Raw genomic sequence first — 22,323 nt, forward strand, 5'->3', positions numbered from 1 at the left:
TGAGTTCAGTAAAAGAAAGGCAAAGAAGGATTTGCCCCTCTGATGGAATGTGCCATAACATGAATACACATTAACAAAAAAATATTTGTTTTGCACTCTGATCCCCACAGAGGAATTCCCTTTATGCTTCTAAAACGGGTGTGCACAACTTTTAAGTATTAACAGATACAAATGCTCTTACATTCAAAGCATTAGCTCCGTGGTTCTCAAGCTGTGGGCACACAAGCTTCCTCTGGTGGGAAAATTAGAAGAGTGTGTAGAAAATGAAACAAACAACAAAATATTAAATAAATAAGAATAATGGAGAGCAGCAAAACTCTAGTTATATAGCAGCATGACTAAGAGATGATTCAGGTTTCCCTGAGCCAGCTCTAACTATAAGCTTTATCAAAAAAGGAGATTTTAAGTCTAACTTTAAATACTGCTTTGTAAGAGGAGGAGGATTTTAAATTGAATTCCAAAAGAAAAATACACTCTACTCTGCAATGTACAGTAGCAAAGTTATTAAAAATCATTTAAAATAAAAATGGTTCAAAAGCATTTTTGTCCAAAATAGGAGCTGCAGTGTGGCCATGGTTAGAGGTCATCTTTGTGTGAGGGGATTTTGTAACTACAGTTAAGAGCAGGGAACCTATTGATTTTTTTTGTCGAGCAACGATGAAAATGTTACTCGTTGAGAACACGATTCTGATTGGGAAGAGACCACGCGTGTGTTTATAGAACGTTTCGTTTACACGTTATTGAACCGGAACGTCCAGATCTGTCCATATCTTTCCGGAAGTGGAAGAGTTTGACCACTCAGGGACACCTTAGGAGCAACGTGACCACAATTACCGACGAAGAGGTCGAAGAGACCCGCAGTGCATACCGCTATCTGTGGAAAAAGAACCGGTGACATTTACCAATAATCCGCAAGACAGTGTACCTGCTGCCCAGCGGTGAGTTACTTTTAATGATCCTCCAACAGTTTGCTGCGAAAAGTAAAAAATAGTATATAGTTATAATGTGACCCAGTTTACGTTACATAACCGGAAGCACTGCGACACTGATTATGACGATTCCCTGTCATGTCGATTATTTTACACCTCAGTCACTTTGTTAGGTACACAAAGGAAAGTGTCTGCTATGGTTTTCTGCTGTTGTAGCCTACAGATGGTCTTCTGCTTACCCCTTTTATTTAATTTTATTTCAAATGTATTCAACCAGGGTTAGGGATAGAACCCATTGAGATTTAAATTTATTTTCTAAGGGGTCAGCAGCACATGTCAAACATGTAAAAATTCAAGGCCCAGAAAACTGCTGTTCACTGGGTGTTCTTTTTTCTTTTCTTCTTTCTTTTGTTTTTGATCATTCTGTGTAAACTCTAGAGCTGGTTGTTTGTGTGAAAATCCCAGCAGATCTCTGAAATACTCAGGCCATCACATGCACCAATAACCATGTCATGATCACAGTCACTTTAAATTAAATCAAGCTGGATTTATTTTCAGCTCCCATGACGTTGTCTATCGAAATTAAAATCTACACAGAGGTAAAACTACCGTGTAGAGATAAAATCTACCCGCGTCAACCTACGTGATAATAATACCATAATGCCTCTGGTTCCTTCTTGTTTCTGCTGCTGCTTATTCACCAGATTCCCCACCGTGCGATTGATCACGTCCAAAGCAATTTTAGTAGCTTTTTTCAGCATCGGAGACACAAACAAAACAGTCTGGATTATATAGATCCTATACCTTGACCATACATGACTGGCACCCCATAAAATCCGGGTAAAGCTTGTTTTACTTGTTATGATCAGTTGATGCAAATACTTGTACTTGATGCAAATACTTTTGATGTAATGATTGGACAGGGGGAAGTCATGTATTCTTTGGTGTCTGATGTTTACCATATCTCCAAAAGCCCCAGTGACTCACTCCTACAAAGGTCTCACAAGACTGAATGCAGTACCCAGGTCACTACACACCCCACATCAATTTGACTATAGGGTGTTTCTTATATATAAGTACACTCTATAAGTGTACAAATCATTGCATCACCAGTTTGTGACAAATTAAAAATTAACAAAGGGACTTTGTTTAAAAACGAGTCTTCGTCACAACTGATTAGTCACTACATTATAAATCAAACAGGTGGCAGGGAATCACACATAGTTACTATGTACTATGCACACACCACACCAGACCCATGCAGAGGTGGAACAAAAGAACAACAATCTACATAAACAAGAAACAATAACCACAAATAAAACATTTGGTTCTATGTAAGATCACCATTCATGGCAAGTAAAACTTGCAAATGGAAAAATGTTTGAAAATGCCTGTACAGTTTGAAAAGGAAAAAGGTCAAAAGGGGGAGTTCTTTTTTCGAATGATGCCTATATGCACCTAGTTGCTGCCATGTGATTGGCTGATTAGGTCTTGGCATTAAAAAGCTGGGAAGTGGCTTGTGAGGTCTGTTTGAAACAAGTCATGCAGAAATATGTAATTGCATGAGAAGAGTTGAGTTGTGTGTGTGTTCCAGTGCTGCAAGCGGAATGGAAGGGGAGCCCCTCTCAGCCCTGTGTACGCCTGCTCTGGTGGTGGACGTGGACAAAGTGAAGAGAAATGCCCAAAGGATGATTAAACGCTTTCAGACGCTCGGTGTCCAGCTTCGGCCACACATGAAGACGCACAAAACCCTGTATGAATGGATGCACCGTTTCAGTCATGAGGCTCACTTATAATTATTGGATACTGCTGTGGTCTGACTGTGTTTTTGTGTTTATATTAAGCGAATGTGCCGACATAATGACGGCTGGATCACGGAGGTGCATTGTGGTGTCCACTCTGGCAGAGGCCACTTTCTACGCTGACCATGGATATGATGACATCCTTTATGCATACTCTGTTCCCTTTGACAAGGTTCTCTCAACTCACATTTACCTGTGTCCCTGCTCCCTTATACTAACTCTACTATATGACAACATTTTGTTATGTATTCAGAATTAGTGATGCTCGATATGAACATTTCAAACAAGTTCACATTTTTTAGAAAAATGAAAGGTCTTCATATAATCCTGCATTTGTGGAACCAGGAGAGTAAAAAAGTTAAAATGAAAGGTTCACTTACACCATTACAGTGATCACACAAAGCTGTTTGTGCCCTAAGACTTTTGTACAGTATTGTATGTGTATTGGAAATTTGTCACTTAATGCATGTTTTTATCTCTATGGATTCAGAATCCAGCCAGTTTTTTCATTCATTCTTTGTGTGTGTGTGTGTGTATGTTGTTGTCTTAGGTCGAGCGTTGTGCAGCTCTGTCTGAGAGACTAGAACTCTTCCAAATTTTACTGGATCACCCTGATGCTCTGGAACAGCTCAAAAAGAGACCACTGAGAGACGGTCGACAGTGGCACGTCTGGCTGAAACTGGACTGTGGCAACGGGAGAGGTAACCGGATGGGAAAAGCACAACACAACAGGTTATCAGCAACTGAGTGCCTGCTGATCGCATGTTTGCTCTTTGTCGTAGCTGGTGTGCTGCACTCAGACCCTGCAGCACTCAGACTGGCTCAGGCCATCGCTGAGGCGGAGGGGGTGCAGCTGACAGGAGTATACTCTCACTGCGGGAACACCTACAACTGCAGAGGAGTGGAGCAAATACAGACTGTCGCCCGGGAAACCACAAGCTTACTTCTGCAGTTCATGGAGAAGTAAGACTGTAGTGAACTGATATTGGCGTGTTCCAACTATCTTTGCGACATAACTCACTTGTTTCGTCATTGTTGTGATTGTAAAGGAAAAGAATAACATAAAAAATGACTATCAACAGAAATGGTAAATGGCACTCTCAGTCTTGATGAGCACTCAGAGCTGCTCTACACTACACTTTTTCCATTTAATACACATTCACTCACACTTTCAGTATGTGTACCCATGCACAAGCTGCTGGCACAGCTTTACTTAATCACTTTATACATCTAGTAGTTGTCTGGTAGCTCTAGGGCTAATATTTAGTTTTTGCACATGTAAATTGTATCGCATTGCTGAGAATGATTGGGTTCAGGAAATGCTGAGAAGCTTTAACAGATTGAAGTATTGATCTGATGATTTTGAACTTGCGTCTTTTCTGGCAGACTGAAGGCGGTTGGCATCACCTGTAAGTCCAGCATTGGCTCCACCCCGTCCTGCAGTCACCCAGTCAAAGACATGGCACAGCTCTGCGAGGTGCACCCTGGAAACTACGTATTTTACGGTGAGTGCATGGATGTAAGTGTAGTTGTGTCGTTGTAACCATTAGTAAAATCTCTCTGATACAAGTTCTCACCTGACATTTTCATCTGGCCACCACATGTCAACGATTGTGCCACTCTATTACCAGAGGTGGCCCACATTTGTCTAAAGATAGTCGCCTCAATGCCAGAAGTGTGCCACATCCACGTGCTATCTGGGTTGATATTCTGACATCTGTTATTTGTATTGGGTTGTAGATGTGCAGCAGTGTGTGATTGGCGCATGCAGTCTGGATGATGTGGCCGTGAAGATTTTGACAAGGGTCATTGGACACTGTCCTCACAGGAACCAGCTTCTGATTGACTGTGGATGGAGTGGAATCAGGTGTTTCTCTGTTTACCCTGTTTTTTGAAAGATTTCACGAATAATAATGAGACTAAAATATTCTACTCAAGTAAAAGTTAAAGAAAAAGCACATTTGAAAATTCCAGGCTCAAAATCTAATAAAAGTAATGAGTTTTGGTGTTGCCTCCGTCTGTCTTGACATTACACAAATCTCTTCCTGTCGGCAGCATGGAAATGCCACTGGGCAACACAAGATCTAAACATTGTGGGAACTCTTTTGACAATGAGACAATGGTCATTTGTCTATTATTTAAGATTGTTTTAAGTAAAAGTGAAATGACAGTTGTTAAAAACCACAAAGTTATGTGTGTCTTCACTTTCTACCTCTGCCTTACCATATTGATAAATGTGTGATTTATGGCACTATTGTAACCTTTAATCTGCCTACCACTCAGTCTGGATGGAGCTGGAACACTTCCCACTGGATATGCTGTGATTGAAGGGCATCCAAATCTCAAGTAATGCTGTTACACTTGCATCTAATCATGGCGCTAAATCAAAGTGAGACCGATGTGCTGATGTGACAGTTTTCTCCTCCAGGTTGTTGTCTATGACCCAGGAGCATGGTAGAGTGGAGCCCATCTCCGGTCAGCTGGACTACAGCAAATACCCCCTTGGCTCTCTGCTCACACTGATCCCTTACCATGTTAGTACTGTTGTAGGTTTATCCAAACTTGCCACTTTGTCACTTTAACTTTGTAATTCTTGTCTCTTGTCTGACCATGTCTTTTGATTTCTGATAGTCATGTGCAACGGCGTTGATGCATTCTGTGTACCACGTGCACTCTGAGGGCCGTCTGCTGGGGAGGTGGATACCCACTCGTGGATGGTGATCAGCAGTCCAACTCTTCACTCATACGTAACTTTGTTTGGCTATTCAGAGAGCGCACACCTCCACCGAGGCTGCTCAGTGTGCCACACTGTCAATACACTACAAAATGTCATCCAAACCTGTTCATTACTTTTTGACCTACGGGCACATATCAACTAGAGCAGAAGAAGAATGTTGATTGTGATTGTGGGCTGTAAGAAAATATGATGGAACTAGGAGTGTGTTATGTCCAAGTGTTTTTGTTTTTGGAGATTATTATAAAAGCAATTGTTTACATTAGGTAAATTGGACGCACAAGACCATAGGTGTGAATGTGAGAGTGACTGGTTGTTTGTCTATGAATGTGTCCCCTGGTGACCTGTGGCGATCAGTGATCAGTGGTGTTTGCGCAAAGACAACAAGGGAAGAATAGCTTCCAGTAAAATGTAATCGAATATGTACTGTGTTGTATCTGTGTTTGTACAGTCAAAACGGCAGTACCTGTTTTCGATTGACAGTAGATTATAAATCAATTACAAAATGAATAGTCAACTATGAATCGTAAACTATTTTGACAATCGATTAATCCGTTTGAGTGATTTTAAGGACTTAACACATGTTTTCTGATTTCTCAGCTTCTTAAATGTGAATATTTTCTGGTTTCTTTGCTCCATTTAACAAATAAATCATTAAAACAATAGTTTTTGGTCAACTGCGTTATCTATTTACAAAGCCAGCCAGAAAATACACAATGATACAAGAGAAGCAAAGCCTACGTGTAGTACACGCAATGATATGATTCTCATTAATAGAAATAAAGAGAAACAACAATAGAGGGAATTATCGGCGCGATCCTGTGTATAATTTAACCAGAACAAACAGTGGTCTATGTCACAGAGTCCGTGTAACTGTGGTGCTTAACACCGTGCGTAAAGGCGCGCTGCGCGGCGGCAGCCCTCGTTTGTGGATGGAGTTTAGACATATTTGCAGCTAAGTCCTGTACGGTGTTACCGGGAGAGTCGCTGAAGACGTCTCCGATCATTTTTAGCTGCGTCTCTAGTCGGTCCCTGTCAAAGTACAAAGGAAGGGAATCCACATTCACAGTTTGTTCATTTTTTGCTGCTTTAATAACCACTGTCTCTCTAAGTGCTGCTGTTTTCATGCCATCTTGGTCGAGACCGATGTGCTGATGTGACAGTTTTCTCCGCCAGGTTGTTGTCTATGACCCAGGAGCATGGTAGAGTGGAGCCCATCTCCGGTCAGCTGGACTACAGCAAATACCCCCTTGGCTCTCTGCTCACACTGATCCCTTACCATGTTAGTACTTGTCGTTTTTGTCAGGCTTCCTTCTTCTTACGAATGATAGGTGATGAGTTGATGATGCAGGAAAAGACCCCACTGACACAGGACTTGTACTGAACAAAGGGATTTTATTTAGTTACAAGTCAAGCGTCAGAACCAAGCCGCCACAGCAGCTTGGGAGAATGTGCTCCTGCCGAATCTCCGAACAATTCTGCCTCAGAAAAGCAAAACCAACACTATATAGATTCTCTAACACTCCTATTTGCAGGCATCACATGTTTTGACCCCCGCCTTTCTCCTTTTTCTATAATACAACAACTTGGAAAACAAGTTGGGTCCAGATATACCATACTGTCCCATGATCTTTAAATTGGACAATATCACCATTTAGTCAAACAAGAGACATCTATATTTCCTAACTAACCATATCCAAGACAGACCCTCAAGCTTCTTGTCCTATACAGGATGCCTATTGTACAACGTATGGTCTGACTTGTCATGTGTCCAAGAGACCCTCTTGTCTCATGTTTACTTATTAATGTCAATCTTTAATACATTTAAGTATTAAACATTAGCTGTGTTAATGTGTTCTTCTTAGTTCATATACTTCACAGGTCTGGCATACAGACTTCTGTTGTACCCAGATTGTAGGTGATGCAAAGTCAACTCTCTCATGAGGAAGTTCCTGTTTTCTCAATGCACATCTCTAACACGGTCTAGACAAACTAGCTGAGTCAGATACTACATTTCCCCCCTTCGGGACTCCATAGAGTCCCGAAATGCAACACGGCCAATTTTCTGTCACAGTATGTTGACATGCGTGCCTGCTTGCTTCTTGCTTATTTTCCTTTATTTATATAAGTCTCTCCAACTCTCAAGGGTCAACCACACCTAATTTGTCTCATGCAATTTCATGCAAACTACCACACCCTTTTTCTCTACATTCATTTTTACCCTCTACGATCAGACATTAAATGAGATAATGCTCCAAACATGATTTATCTTTTTATCATAAATGCATTATCTCTTCTTTCCTCTATGTTTCCTCTTTAAGACTAAACTAAATTATCTCCTTTGACTCTATTTTATTCAACTTTCTTTTGTTCTCATCAATGTTGTTATTATTATTATTATTTTTCTTATTCCCCCAAATTCAATCTGGATTAATCTGGATTTTTCCTCATTTTATTTTTATTTTCTCCAATATTCTACCTACAATGTCTGCTAGCCAGACCATACTTTAAAACTAATTTTGTTTACCAATGGATCCAATATAACAATCAAATCCCTAATAAATTTCAGTAATTGCTCATGAGATTGAAGACACCATCTCTCCCCTGCAGCCCCTCTGGCTTCAATGACCACATGTCAAAAATAGCTTTTCCTCTTCACACAAACTCTGAAGACGAGCTTATGTCCACACACACATAAAACAACACAAAGCCATGGCACACAAAGCAAAGCATCACAGAGCAACACAAACTAACACAAAACAACACTTAGACCAAATTTTAAATTTGACCCAATCTCAATTTTTAAATTTATATGTCGACTTTAATAGTAATCTTAAATTTTAACACTTTTTTAAACATTCTCTCTTCTTCTCATTCTCTGCTCTCAGTCAACTAGGATCGATCCATTTATATACCAGTTTTTTCCTCCCAAATTTTGTTTCCACGATTATCTATCCCTGATAAACTTCTTCTCCATGCATGCACGCTATTAACCTCAACTTTCATCATCTATTTTCATCTGCAGTCTCACTTCTTTGATTAAATAAACCCATGCATGGGATTTCACTTCTTTCCTTTAGAGATTTTCCTTTTCTTCTTCTCTTTAACTTAAGTCTTACAACTTCTATGCTCAATTTTGACTTAGTAGAAGAATACCATGTCTTACAGTTTCTTTCGAAATCTGGCACCGCATATTCAACTTACTGTGTTGTAACTCATTAGCTGAATTTCCACGCTTTCCGCCCAAAGTACATGACTTACAGGTATTTCCTTGCAGTATACAAATAGTCTAGTCATCGCTACTCATTATTCTAACTTTTTTAATCTCTTTCTCTTTGACTATTATATAAAATGTTCACGCTTTCCGCCCAAAGTACATGACTTACAGGGACTTTATTCCCTTGCAGTATACAAATAGTCTAGTCTGCACAACTCATTATTCTAACTTTTTAATCTCTTTAACTCTTCGTAGAGGGGACCTACCTCCCCCCTTTGTTTTATTTTACACCTAAATAAAAACAAATTTAGACGAGGCTTCTGCACCATCAACACACCGCAGCCTGTCCCCACACAAATGATTATTTTCAGTGTGCCCACAGGACCGCCGCAAACCAACAGCCAAATCAACAAACCCCCAATGGCTCCCACTGTGAGAAAAACACTCACTTTTTTAAATGCCGGATGGGAGCGAGAGTGGGTCCACCTGAAGAGGCCGCTGGCGCCGCTGACCAGGAACAAAAATACCCCCCCCCGTTCGTGACGCCAAAATGTCGTTTTTGTCAGGCTTCCTTCTTCTTACGAATGATAGGTGATGAGTTGATGGTGTAGAAAGAACCCCTCAGACACAAGACTCGTACCGAACAAAAGGGATTTTATTTGGTTAAGTCAAGCATCAGACCGAGCGCTGCAGCAGCTTGGGAGAATGTTCTTGCCGAATCTCCGAACAATTCTGCTAACATAACTATAACTAACATTATATAGATTCTCTAGCATTCCTATTTGCAGGCATCACATGTTTTGACCCCCGCCTTTCTCCTGTTTTCTATGATGCAACAACTTGAAAAACAAGTCGGGTCCGGATATACCATGCTGTCCCATGATCTTTAAATTGGACAATATCACCATTTAGTCAAACAAGAGACATCTGTATTTCCTAACTAACCATATCCAAGACAGACCCTCAAGCTTCTTGTCCTATGCAGGATGCCTATTGTACAACGTATGGTCTGACTTGTCATGTGTCCAAGAGACCCTCTTGTCTCATGTTTACTTATTACTGTCAATCATCAATACATTTAAGTATTAAACATTAGCTGTGTTAATGTGTTCTTCTTAGTTCATATACTTCACAGGTCTGGCATACAGACTTCTGTTGTACCCAGATTGTAGGTGATGCAAAGTCAACTCTCTCATGAGGAAGTTCCTGTTTTCTCAATGCACATCTCTAACACAGTCTAGACAAACTAGCTGAGTCAGATACTACAGCTTCATAAATAAGGAAATACTTAATCCTTTTGTCTCATCAGCACCACGTTCTCATCAGCATTAGGACTTTGAAAAGATTGTAAAAGAAACTGTGTCTGTTTCAGGGAAAAAATCACACAGACTTGGCAAAAATCATCTCTTCTTCTGTCTGGGTGCATCAAAGGGTTAAGAATGAATCCAGTAACATGCACCACCTGCTGATAGATTGAAAACATTTATTTGAAAAGTTGGATAGTCTGTTTTAATTTTACAAACATAATCATCAACATCATTTTTGTTTTTGTTTTCACAGATGGTTGTCTCTTGCAGTAAAACGCTCCTGGCGATGGTTTTGCTGTTTGGCATGTTATGCCTTTTATTATTGCTGTGCTTCATGCCCCCATCTCTTCATATGTGTCCAGGTGCGCCAACGATGCCGACAGTAGCAGAAGAAGAACGTTCTGAAGACACCGTTGCCACCGAAAAGCCCATAGTCTTGCTGTGGTTCTGGCCTAATAATTACAAGTTTGATTTAACAAAGTGCCCACACTACTTTAATATTGATAGTTGCATACTGACTGCCAATAGATCCCTGTACAGCCAAGCAGAGGGAGTCATTTTCTTCCATAAAGCTATAGACGTCGGTTTGAAAAACATGCCTCAGGAGCCGCGTCCAAGTTTTCAGAGGTGGATCTGGCTCAATGTGGAATCTCCACGGAACACATGGAGGAAACCAGGTTTGGAAAACATATTCAACTTAACGCTGAACTATCGACGCGATTCTGACATTGTGTTGAGGAATGAAGTGTCAATCAGGAACGAAGAGGTAAATGACTTTGTTCTGCCCAAGAAGGAGAGAGTGGTGTGTTGGATTGTCAGTAACAACAGCCCAACAACTGGAACTGGAACAAGAGAGAGATTTTACCAGGAACTGTCCAAACACATAAAGATTGACCTCTTTGGTGCTGCATTTACAGGGCGTCATTTGAGCTATGAAGAATATTACCCAACAGTTGCAAGTTGTAAGTTTTATCTTTCCTTTGAAAACTCACTCTACAAAGACTACTTTGTAGAAAAGGTAAATGGGCCCCTCGTATCAGGGACGGTCCCTGTTGTTCTGGGTCCACCGAGAGAAAACTACGAGCAGTTCCTTCCCAATGGCTCCTTCATTCACGTCAACGATTTCCCTGATGCAAAATCACTGGCAGAGTTTCTGAAGTATCTGGACAAGGATAACGACGCGTACATGGCTCACTTTGAGTGGAGGAAATACTACAAAGTTTCTCCTCATTATCTGACAATGTACGATAGATTCTATCATCACGTCTGCGTCACCTGTGACTACATTTCAAAATACAAGGAGTACCATGTTGTTAATGACCTTTATGGGTGGTACTTTTCGTGAACATTACAGTGACAGGGTCATCATCTGGTTTTGGTAGTGGCTATTGACAATAAAGAAATGTCTGGTGTGAGGGCTTTTGACTGGACATAGATATAGAATTTAATTTAATATATATAGTCATTGAGTTTTTTCCACTGTTACATCACTTTATCATTTTAACACATGTTTTAGAACTTCATGAAATCATTTTGGTTATGAGGTACATTCTAGGGTTTCTTCGGGTGTTTTACCCTACGCTTGTTTCAGAACTTGAAATTAAACTGAATCAGGTGTTTGTATAATCCCCAGGGGAATTCTTAATCTAAGTTAAGAGGTTGTGTTAGAAAACTACTACCATTTTAAGTGGATTGGTTCTGTTCTCGACTGTTTAATTTTATAGTTATATGAATCGAATAAAATAAGTAATCACAACGTGTGGCAGATTTTTCACTAATGCTAACATTTGCATGAATCAAAACAGCTGCAAATGAATTATCTCTCTAAAGCACAATCATTTTTCAAATGTAGCAGGATGGATGAAATAACAAGGAAACAGGGTAATACTTGCAATAAGGTACAAAAACAAAACCTCGTCTTTTGGCTTCTTCTTTTAGGGGTTGCTACAGCTGATAATCTGCCTCCATCTTGTCCTCGTCTGTTACACTAACTGTCCTCACGTCCTCCTTCACAACATCCATGAACCTTCTCTGTGGTCTTTCAATGTAGTGGATTTATTGTAAGGACGTGTGTGACTCCTGCTCTGTCTCTATATATCTCTCTCTCTGCCTGTCTCTATCTGTCTGTCTCAGTATATAGTGTATAGACAGACAGACAGTATTAATCCCTTTGGGAGGTTCCCTCGGGCCAATTAAAAGCTCCAACATCCACACACAGCACTGTTAAAATTAGAGTCACACTTTACAGGAGACTGGAAAGAGAAACACCCCAGGTACCAAACACCATAAAATATAGAATACAAAAGTAAAATAAAATATAAAATAAAATATAGTGTTACGACCCGCCCCGTTATGGAGAGCAGTAACAAGTGATTGGGAATTAGAAATGAGGTGGAAAAGGACAACCGGACTGGTTTAGGGTAAAGTCAGGCATTTCATTAAATAAGGAGGGTGCACATGCACAAGAAAACACAACAGAAGGAGGCTGTACAGGTGCTGACAAATAACTAAAACACAAAGTAACATCAACCACTATTTAGTTCTTGCAAAAAAAAGAAGGAACACCAAATAACTAAAGGAGGTCAGCACCCATAAGCTTTAAAAACATAACAGCACCAAACAAACAAGCAGCTATTCTGCAAAAGAAGGAGAGACCATCAAGGTACTCTCTAAGCTAGTTAAACGTACAAAAGTCTAAAACAACTCAAATAGTTTCCAGCCAGGCGAAACTCAACAAACACTGTATTTCAATAGGCAACAGTATGTAACCAACAGCGAGGCGAACTGATCACTGACTCACAGCCGCCATGAACTGAGGGCAGGGCACACCAATCACAGACGCAGGTGGACAGGATGCAGGAAGTACACCGCCTCTGCTTCAGCCGGACCAATCCTCATCAGGGAATCACACAGCTTGCTTTGCATGCCTGGCAGAATCACTCATGGGAACACACAATGAACATACACTAAACGGCAGCCAGCAGCGGCCGTAACAATAGAATAAAATAAAATATAAGATAAAAATGAACTATGCTATATATATATATACTCATATATACACATATATATATACACACACATATATACACATACATACATACACAGATATACATATACATGTATATGTATACACACACACTACTACAGTTACCCCATATTGCCCAAGGTTTTATTTCACATGTTTTTATGAGTTTTTGTTGTGGTTGTTGCACATTTCTGTGAGTTGTGATTATGGACAGATGTTTGTTTAGTTCGTACTGTTTGTTTTGTTACAACATCAGTATTGAATTAACTCCTTTTGCTATCTACAGAGGACATTTAGGGCTTTTCAATGATACCAAATGTGAAGGGGTGGGGCTTTGGTCACAATATTTCTTATATATTTAAATATATTTTTTTCCGTGGTAGTCAGGAAGATATTATTATATTTATATTATCATTTTTTGTGGATAGGTCGAACGGCATTCTGGGAAATAGTGTTTTCACTAAAGCGGCTGTTCTGATTGGCCACCGTGTGACCCTTCACTGGTCACGTGGTTTAAAAACTTCAGGAGGATGGCGCGGAAAATTGTGTCGCTGTCTTCTGTCTCCGCTCTCTGCTCAGGAGTCTCGCGTTGACGTTTCACCGGACAAACAATAACATTAGCGAGTGAGTCGCGTCAGTTTCGATAAGTTATATCATTCCTCTGCGTTTGTTGGTGATATTCTGCGTGCAGCCGCTTAGCCGCGGTTCTTCTCAAAACACCGGCAGCTAAAAACACACTGAGGTCTGAGGTGAGTGACGTCACTCCTCAGCCATGAGTGTGTTGGAAGTGAAGTTCATCGGAGATGGGGACGTCGTGGAACACATCGTGGACAAACAGGAGGGTAAGAAGGAACCACGGAGTCACGTCAATGAAGTGGATTTATCGTCAGGACTTGTGTGACTCCTCTGCTCTGTCGCTCTCTGTCTGTCTCTCTTTAACTGTCTCTCTCTGCCTGTCTCTATCTACCTGTCTCTCTCTGCATGTCTCTCTATCTCAGTTTAAAATGTCAGATTCAAAGGGCTTTATCGGTATGGGAATATGTTTATATTGCCAAAGCAAGTGTTAAAAAAAATAAAACAATTGTGTAGTGACAAAATGAAAGATGAGGCATGGAAAAAAATAAACAAGTATAAATACAGTTATAATAGTACATACAAATACATGGGGACAGAAATGGCTCTTGTCATCCTAAAGGTTGCAGACCCCTGGGTTAGGGAATGCATTATGTCTATGATGTGTCCTCACTAAGATATAAAAGCAAGTTTTGTGTGTGTGTGTGTGTTTAGGTGTACAGAGCAGCGGTGCGTCTGTCCACAAGTTGGTGACATTGAAGAACCCGGCCAGACGGCAGCGCAGAGAAGATGGATCAGCAGCAGCAGCAGATGATGATGATGATGCACATTGTTCCTACGATGAGAAGAATTATGTCCAAGCTTTAGGAACAGAAGGTGAGTGAGACAACTGAAGGCGCTTAAAAACCAAAGACGACTCACTACCACTTTGTCATTTGATACCAATATCACAACCTCGATGTCAGTCTGATAAACTACGAAGCTTTTAACGACACAGTTTGTGCTGATAATCAGCCTAAACAAACTGTTTCTACTGTGTTTAACAAATACGGATGGCATCATACCACTTTTTTCGTGTCTGATATCTCAAGCTGGAGTATCTGCCGATACTGATATCAGTCCAATACAGTCATTTTAGATCTTTCGGACTGATACTGAGTATCGTATCAGCTCATCCCTAGTTACAAATATTACCACAGAGCAGAAATAAACAGCGCACGGAAAATTCTGTTGTTAATGGAAGCATTTATCTAATGTTTACGTGGGTTTGGATAGTATCAGATTTAAGTTTTTCTTTTTCTTTATCCAGTCCAGTCACTACATTTACGCAACAACAACATGGTGAAGCCCAGACCAGTACATTTATCCCCCGTCAGCTTAAATGATGTTTTAAAGTTCATGGATATTATAGGAAGACTCAGAATGGCATTCGACATGTTAACAACTAGCAACAACAGCTGTACCTGAATATTGTTACAACTTTTTTTTGTTGAAACTTGTCACCACATCATAGAAAACACTATCATGTTACAGTATAAAGTGCATCTAATTTAAAGTAACACAAGTAATACTACCTGGCTTTATCAAGGTTGTAATGTTTGTAGGAATTATATTATTGTTGAATCTGTTTTAGATAGGTGTTTAATTCATCTTGATGATGTTGTATTTAGATTCAAATCTTGTCCACATTCACATGTCTATGTACAGTTTATTAACGCATCATGTCTAAAAACAGTGTGACGTGCATGTGGTGCTTTTTCCTGGTTTTACAGAAGATGAGGATGGTGTGTCTAGAGTGGCTGGATCCTCCATTTTCACCTTTCAGAAAGTTAAACGAGGCCACAGCATGGCCCAGACTGGTGAGAGTCTCCCGTACACACACACACACACACACACACGCTCTCTGTCGTGGATGCATGAACCTTGCATTGTATAGCATCAAAGTGCACGATTTATTCTTGACAAATGAAAGCACTCAGATAGCACAGATCTCTGCTAAGGTCAGTTGCCCACAGTGCCAGAGCATTCCCCTCTCTCTCTCTCTCTCTCTCTCTCTCTCTCTCTCAAGGTTTTGTTTTCTTTTCCTCAGTGTGGATATGTGTTTGAGTCACCACCAATATCTAAACATTTCTTTCTTTCCCTGACTTTATGAGTTACGCTCCTCACAAACAAATAGACAGACAAACAAATGCTGCCAGAAATGTACCCTCTTTGGCAGATTATAGTATGTCTTTTTGCATGTTGTGTTTTGTGTCCTTAGCAAGTGAGTTAGCACGGACTCCTGGGAAAAGCGTGACTTTCAGCAAGACCCCAAATATTGAACCCTCCACTCCAACTCGAAAAGGCCATAGTGAGTCCAGTGAATTTTCAAACAATATTTTTTGCGTACGTGTCTTTTCTGTTTATGTACAACTTATTAATGTAATGTCTCCCTCCTCTTGGCTAACCAGATCCCAAAGGGGAAGGTCGGACACCAAAGAAGGTGAGACAGGGAAGCTTTTCTGCTTTAAAATGTCTAAAAAGTTAAAACCAGAGAAATACGTATTTCTAGTCAAAGTCAACTGAGCTCCTATCAAGTGACTATTAGTTAGCCAGTGTGTTCTGTTTTATTATTTAATTTTATTGTGTGTATTTGTCACTAATGGATCTCGACTGCCCTCACAGCCACCAAAGCTCTTCCATAAAAGTGAGCAGAACCAAACAAGACACCTATTCCTTTAAACTCATGCTGCTTCCCAATGTCATCAAATTGGGTCTTTTGTTATTGTTTAGATTGAGAAACCACTAACAGCAGAAATAACCCCCGTGTGCATTTAAGCAGCTCTGTTGATGTACAGAGGATGTTTTCAAGCTCTAATCTTTGCTTCATTTCCAAACAGAACAAGAAGGTCCAGTTTGTATCCACAACACCCCACAGGCTCAGGAGGAGAATTACAAGTGAGTTTGATATGTTATAATGGAAGTTTCTCCTCTTACTGTCACAGTAACTAAGCAATGTTAACTGAGACTTCAGTAATCATCTAAAGCTGTTTTTATCATTTCAGCTCCGAGCCTTCGGTCAGACAGTGACAGCGAGCTGTCGCCCTCAGACTCTGGAGAAGAGGAGGATGAAGATGGGATAGAAGAAGACCAGAAAGTAAAGAAAGAGGATAAAGAGAACGCGAAGACTCTGAGAACCCCGAGTAAAGGCTCATCTGCAGCTCTCTACAAGACTCCCGCCAAGAAGAGCAAGAGCAACACCTCTGAAGCCTCCAACCAGCCCACTATGGTTGAAGAATATTTTGAGGCCCATGGCACATCAAAAGTCTTGACGTCAGACCGCACCCTCGAGCGTCTACACACCCCCAAACTGGACAGGGTCAGTGTATAAAGCCCCGAAGCCTCAATGTGTTGCATCTGCTACTTTCTCGAATTTTGAGGTGGAATATTTTTCTTTATTTTGTGTCTGCAGGAGACGTTGGTGAGGCTTTTAGAGGGAAAACAGTCCTGCTATACAAAAGACATTCAGCAGCTTCACAACAAACATAGAAAGCACTTTAGTAAATGGATGTTACAGTTACAGTGAGTGTGTTTTTGAACTTTCTTACCAAGAATTTTCTCTCAGCTTTGTTGCTATTGCTTGTTAAAATTGGTTCCAAAAAAAAGAAAAGAAAACAGGAGGGTATGTGTTTACATATAGGTTGGGCTTCAGTGTTCTGGTCTATGGTTTGGGAAGCAAAAAAGCTCTGCTGGAGGACTTCCGTGTGTCTAACTTGGCTCAAGAAATCCACCTTGTGGTCAATGGATTCTTCCCCTCTATTACTCTTAAATCGGTCAGTATCCTTGCAAATGCGCATTCAACAAACAAACCAGATGTAGGAACATGAGTTGAAATTTCAAGACCCCAAAATGTTATAATCATGCCTTAATTATGTATAATATTTTGATTGCAGATCTTGAATGCTCTGACATGTGAGATCCTTGACCATCAAGGAAGTTTCCGAACACCCTCAGACCAGATCATGTTCATCGCTCAGACTCTTAGAGACAGTGAGTCCATCTCTGTCAGATTATTTGTGTTGAAGTTAGGGGTGGGAGTCCCAGCGTACCTCACGATACAGCGATTCTGTGATAATCAATTTATTGCAAGACAACCGTAAAGCAATATGTCAAGATATCTGTCTAACTGATGAAAACAAAACGTCAACGAAAAGTAAAAAAAGTGCAGGATTTCTCTTTTTATTCACAACATAGAGAACAAAGTGCATAAAGTCTATGTATTCAACGTGGACGGTGCATCTTTTGATGCAGATTTCCCACTGTAAACTCCCTCTTCTTCGGCCAGGTAACTTCCACCCATTTTCCTCATTAATTTGAGCAGTGCCACCGTGAGGAGACATGAAGTAGTGACACCTGGCGAGGGAAACTGGCAGGAACTGTTTACGTTAGAGCACCTTGATTTTCTTGTCGATATTTGCCCCGGCGTATTGACCCACCCCTATTTTACAATCAAACATGTTCCTCACAGGCCCAGATCTACACGTGTACTTGCTCATCCATAACATCGATGGACCCATGTTGCGAGGAGAGAAGACTCAGAGTGCACTGGGGCAGCTGGCATCCCTCCCCAATCTGCACTTGGTGGCTTCTCTGGACCACATCAATGCTCCACTGGGTAGGTGGTCATAAGTGTGTGTAGAGCAGAGTCAATTATTCCGAGATGCACTTTTGCAGCCGAGTCTCTCCTGTGTTTTCCCCAGTGTGGGACCAGTTTCAGCAGAGTCAGTTTAACTGGTTGTGGTGGGAGTGTGTGACGTTCCAGCACTACGCAGAAGAGACATCGTATGAGAACTCACTCCTGGTGCAGCAGACTGGCGCACTCGCACTGTCCTCCCTCACGCACGTGCTCCGCAGCTTGACTTCCAATGCAAGGTAACACATATTTGTTAATATAATGAGCTGTTAAATGGCTGATGTTTGACTTGACTTCCTCATGTCTGCGTTTACTCTTTTTGCAGAGGAATCTTTAAGCTGCTGGTGAAATTTCAGTTGGAAAACAAAGACAATCCTTCATACACAGGTGCATTTTTTTTTAAGTGTTTAACAGTTTTGTAGCACAACGCGACTTATATACGATATATTGTTGTAATGTTTTCTTGTCACTATCTGCAGGTTTGTCATTCCAAGATTTCTACCAGCGTTGTCGAGAGGCGTTCTTGGTCAACTCCGACCTCACGCTGAGGACTCAGCTGACGGAGTTCAGAGACCACAAGTTGATACGAACGCGCAAGGTGGAGCTCTGTTTTTTATTTCAGAGGTCACGGCTCATACTCTGTGCCATAAATCTCATCATTTCCTTAATTCCCCAGGGTGCAGACGGAGTGGAGTGCCTGAGCGTTGCTGTGGACTCAAGCACCTTGATGGATTTCTTGGAGAACGAGGAGGGTGACTAAAATGAGGATTTTTCCTCCTTAACGCCTGATAAATATAATTCATGAACTGGCTTTCCCTGCGAGGAAAATGTTTGGCTGAATCAGTCACTGATGTGCACATTTGCTATGAGACATGTACCCAGCTAACTCTTTAAATAAAGGGTTTAAGTCAACTTTACTGATGAAATGCTACAATTTGTCCCCAGTGCTTCTTTTATAGTGCTGCTAACACTAACATTTGATTAATTACATTCAACTTGAAAAGTTAATATATTGCAATTTATTCTTACTAGTTACAGAAATAGATTTACATTTAACAACATGTACATTCATTTGTTCTTACAAGGCAAGTAGGCATGCTGCTCTGAAAAAACAACGCCAAGGAAATGACGCAATTTCTCCACAAGAGAACAGGAGTGTGTAATCTAAAAGAATCATTGACGATGATTACATGGACACCAATTATCCAGATGTTGACCGTAGTATGGATTATAAAACAAGATCATGTGCGGATGAGTTGGTAATGGAATATACTACTATACTCAAACTGGAATATGTCACATGTCATTCTGATTATTGCTTTTATTTGCATAGGACCTTGTTCTGATTATATGGCCGTGACTTACTCAGACTATTTTCTTAATTGTGGTAAGGCTGGAATATTGCTGTCCATGTAACCATAGTGATTGAAAACACATCAACACATGCTTATTGAATTCAGTAGATCCCAGAAGAGACACAGAGTGCATGTGCACCAATGGTGTCAGGACATTGTTTTTTTCAGTGCTGGATGTCTACAGTTTTCTGTACCTGCAGTGACTCTTTGAGAGTCTCTGGGTCCAGTGTGTAAGTCTGGAGTCTGTTCTGTGCAGCTGTGTGCACGATGCGAAGCTCCTCTTCGTTCAAATCGTTCAGCAGTAGCAGAACGGCATCAAGAGTGTGTGTCTGAAAATTAAATCCAAGCGATCAGTGAGTGGCCGACACAAATGAGAACATTTCAGATTTTCTTGAGAGGTGAGAGGCTACCTTTTTCATCAGTGATCTGGTTTCTCTGGTCGATGGGGAGGAAAGAGAGGGGAACTTGTCTCTGGACAGGAGCTTCATCCCCAGCTCTTCCCTGATTTTACTAAAAAGTGAGCAATCAAGAAAAAGGGAATATGTTATAGTATGACTGAAGACACAAAGAAGCAACACGGTTCAGAAGTCAAATCTACTGTTCAAAACACCCAGTTGTAGCATGAACACATGCCCACGTGTGCTGCTGCTGTATAGATGAAGGACACAGTACATTATTTGTGTTCACAAAGCCCAAACAGAGGCAGAATAATGATATCAACAAGAAAAGTTGTACACGGCAGTATTAAAATAAGCCTTAACTGTGTGCATAAGTTACCTATTTAGTTGCATTATGGGGGCAGCCAGACCCTGCATTTCACAGTTTGATGCAAAAACTTCCTTCAATAACAATTACAATGACAGAATTTTTTGGTAAGGCCACCATAGTTTGCTGATGGGCTTAGGGAAGGCAGGAAGGGTCTGCAGTCTCACCATTAGTTGTTATTCATTCATAAACACGAGATCCTTACATTTCTGTGAGTTTGTATTTATCGGTAAGGTTTACTTTGTTTCCTCCATGTTGTAGTTGTGTGGGTCATTCTCTGTCTCTGCTTCTGGAAGTCCATTTGTGGACAACTGGGTTTGGACACTGACTGGGGGCGTGGTGACCACTTCGCCCTCCATCATAGCCAGAGCAATCTCGTCCTCCGTCACCACTGAACACACAAAACATTGTACAGGTCAGCTTGTGTTTTGTCAGCTGCTGTTTCCAAAGTCTATAATAAACTTAACATGTTAACCTTTACACCCATGTGGAAATTTAAATCACAGTTTCACAGGTTTTACAATAGCAATTTCCAATTTCTCATTACATTCACCCAGGGCTCAAGTTATAAGGATCATTTACATGGATGTAAAAGACACTCTTTACACTGAAAACTGCATTATTTGTGATTCAAATAATATAGTAATAATAATAATAATAATAAGAATAAAATAAAATAATGGTTTTGCTTGTATTTTAGTGACCCCCACAGATGCACAATTGTACTACCTTCATAGGAGCTCAAACCTTTATAGAAGCTCAGTTGCCATTGGCTCCCACATAACTCGAACCCAGCACTCACCCTGATTGTCCAGCCTCTGCAGACGAGGCAGGCAGCGCAGCACAGTCAGCCGATACTTGGCGGACTCAGTTCCGCAACAGGGATTCTCAGCCAACCAGAGAACTCTGAGATGCGCCAGCAGCCGCAGATGAGAGAGCTCAGAGAGTGACGGGATCATGTTCCTCCTCAGGTACAGCTCACACAGAGACATACAGCCAGACAGAGGAGCGAGGGAGGAGATGCAGTTAACGCTGTGCAGCAGAAGAAAGGACATCACTGTCTGGTTTCGTTCCACAATGATTATATATTACAGTATTCAAGCAGGTGTGAGAGACCAACCTGAGAGTCAGCACCTTAATGTTGGGCATTTGGGATAAGATTGAAATCTGGGGAAAGAGAGTATAAGGGAATACTTAAAAAAAAGATACATTCTGGGATCTCGGTTGTATAACTTAATTTTACACATTTATTTTTCTGTTTATTTAATTTTCAGATGGCATAAATACATGTTTAAAAAAAAAAATTCACCTTTGGTTCATCAAAAGTAAAGCAACAAAAGAGCAGGTACAGTGTTTGGCGGTATGAATTAATAATCTGATTACATTCAAATGTCTCCATCTACATACTGATATTTTAAACCTTTGTATTCTTTTATACTGAAATTGCATGTTTTTATTCTATTACAGTAAGACATCCATCTTTCCATCTGTCTAAACTAACAAATATCATGTTTGTTTATTTATTTATTATTATTATTTATTTTATTTTATTACTCACTTCTGTTAGGCTGCATCCCCTAGGGAAAAAAAGAATGAAATGTAACATTACTACATGTGCATACAAACTATTTGTAGAAACTCATCAGCATGTAAACAGAGAGCTGACTTCTGGTAGTGGACGATGATAAATACTAACCAGCAATTGAGCTTCTTCACGCTCTCCAGGTCCGAGGCCTTGGCCTTAGCGAGAACCAGTTTCCGTGTTAGCTTCATAGCACCGAGCTCCGTCGACTGGTAAGAATACGTTGTGTTTAATCCATTATAAATTCACAACCAAACAAAATAAAGAAGCATTATGACATGCGGGCAAACAACTGAGTCAACTCCGCAGCACCAACAAGGATGTTGTCATCCGACGCATGAACACGCATGCGCGTATCTACC

General features: G+C 40.6%; 4 protein-coding genes across 5 annotated transcripts; 3 read left to right on the plus strand and 1 right to left on the minus strand.

The window, feature by feature from the left end:
* The first annotated feature begins 684 nt into the window (after positions 1-684).
* Positions 685-6,068, plus strand: zgc:162816 (uncharacterized protein LOC571260 homolog). Its single transcript, XM_058622367.1, has 10 exons — positions 685-938; positions 2,524-2,682; positions 2,774-2,903; positions 3,282-3,432; positions 3,514-3,694; positions 4,118-4,236; positions 4,472-4,598; positions 5,015-5,077; positions 5,160-5,265; positions 5,363-6,068. The coding sequence occupies exons 2-10, from the start codon at positions 2,537-2,539 to the stop codon at positions 5,450-5,452; spliced, it is 1,113 nt and encodes a 370-aa protein (XP_058478350.1). The 5' UTR covers positions 685-938; positions 2,524-2,536; the 3' UTR covers positions 5,453-6,068.
* On the plus strand, positions 5,412-11,404 carry LOC131453316 (4-galactosyl-N-acetylglucosaminide 3-alpha-L-fucosyltransferase 9-like). Its single transcript, XM_058622501.1, has 2 exons — positions 5,412-5,478; positions 10,352-11,404. The coding sequence occupies exon 2, from the start codon at positions 10,363-10,365 to the stop codon at positions 11,332-11,334; it is 972 nt and encodes a 323-aa protein (XP_058478484.1). The 5' UTR covers positions 5,412-5,478; positions 10,352-10,362; the 3' UTR covers positions 11,335-11,404.
* Positions 11,405-13,541: 2,137 nt separating this feature from the next.
* On the plus strand, positions 13,542-19,218 carry orc2 (origin recognition complex, subunit 2). Of its 2 annotated transcripts, none has more exons than XM_058635895.1 (15): positions 13,542-13,856; positions 14,302-14,463; positions 15,363-15,446; positions 15,848-15,937; positions 16,038-16,069; positions 16,467-16,524; positions 16,632-16,945; positions 17,039-17,148; positions 17,267-17,399; positions 17,520-17,616; positions 18,095-18,241; positions 18,327-18,498; positions 18,585-18,646; positions 18,739-18,857; positions 18,936-19,218. In XM_058635895.1, the coding sequence occupies exons 1-15, from the start codon at positions 13,787-13,789 to the stop codon at positions 19,017-19,019; spliced, it is 1,734 nt and encodes a 577-aa protein (XP_058491878.1). In that variant the 5' UTR covers positions 13,542-13,786; the 3' UTR covers positions 19,020-19,218. The 2 variants fall into 2 exon arrangements, with proteins under 2 accessions (XP_058491878.1, XP_058491870.1); XM_058635887.1 differs by having other exon boundaries at positions 15,360-15,446; positions 18,936-19,217.
* Positions 19,219-19,263: 45 nt separating this feature from the next.
* cfap410 (cilia and flagella associated protein 410) lies at positions 19,264-22,283 on the minus strand. The gene is made up of 7 exons (XM_058635927.1): positions 22,076-22,283; positions 21,938-21,956; positions 21,500-21,546; positions 21,182-21,411; positions 20,620-20,770; positions 20,025-20,124; positions 19,264-19,943 (listed from the first exon to the last, which is right to left on the minus strand). Exons 1-7 carry the CDS (start codon positions 22,150-22,152, stop codon positions 19,779-19,781), a joined length of 789 nt encoding a protein of 262 aa, XP_058491910.1. The 5' UTR covers positions 22,153-22,283; the 3' UTR covers positions 19,264-19,778.
* Positions 22,284-22,323: the final 40 nt, after the last annotated feature.

This window comes from Solea solea, chromosome 1, assembly GCF_958295425.1.
Source record: "Solea solea chromosome 1, fSolSol10.1, whole genome shotgun sequence".
Classification (NCBI taxonomy): Eukaryota; Metazoa; Chordata; class Actinopteri; order Pleuronectiformes; family Soleidae; genus Solea; species Solea solea.

What these genes read in the sequence shown, in the direction of transcription:
- orc2 (XM_058635887.1), top strand. Translation starts at nt 13,787, where the DNA reads ATGAGTGTGTTGGAAGTGAAGTTCATCGGAGATGGGGACGTCGTGGAA. An exon ending in CCAAGCTTTAGGAACAGAAG is followed by an intron (nt 14,464 to 15,359) that starts GTGAGTGAGACA and finishes CTGGTTTTACAG; the next exon opens with AAGATGAGGATGGTGTGTCT. An exon ending in CCACATCAATGCTCCACTGG is followed by an intron (nt 18,242 to 18,326) that starts GTAGGTGGTCAT and finishes TGTTTTCCCCAG; the next exon opens with TGTGGGACCAGTTTCAGCAG.
- LOC131453316 (XM_058622501.1), top strand. Translation starts at nt 10,363, where the DNA reads ATGCCGACAGTAGCAGAAGAAGAACGTTCTGAAGACACCGTTGCCACC.
- cfap410 (XM_058635927.1), bottom strand. Translation starts at nt 22,152, where the DNA reads ATGAAGCTAACACGGAAACTGGTTCTCGCTAAGGCCAAGGCCTCGGAC. An exon ending in GCAGAGGCTGGACAATCAGG is followed by an intron (nt 20,771 to 21,181) that starts GTGAGTGCTGGG and finishes TTGTGTGTTCAG; the next exon opens with TGGTGACGGAGGACGAGATT. An exon ending in TACAACATGGAGGAAACAAA is followed by an intron (nt 20,125 to 20,619) that starts GTAAACCTTACC and finishes CTCACTTTTTAG; the next exon opens with TAAAATCAGGGAAGAGCTGG.
- zgc:162816 (XM_058622367.1), top strand. Translation starts at nt 2,537, where the DNA reads ATGGAAGGGGAGCCCCTCTCAGCCCTGTGTACGCCTGCTCTGGTGGTG. An exon ending in ACTCTGTTCCCTTTGACAAG is followed by an intron (nt 2,904 to 3,281) that starts GTTCTCTCAACT and finishes TTGTTGTCTTAG; the next exon opens with GTCGAGCGTTGTGCAGCTCT. An exon ending in TGTGGATGGAGTGGAATCAG is followed by an intron (nt 4,599 to 5,014) that starts GTGTTTCTCTGT and finishes CCTACCACTCAG; the next exon opens with TCTGGATGGAGCTGGAACAC.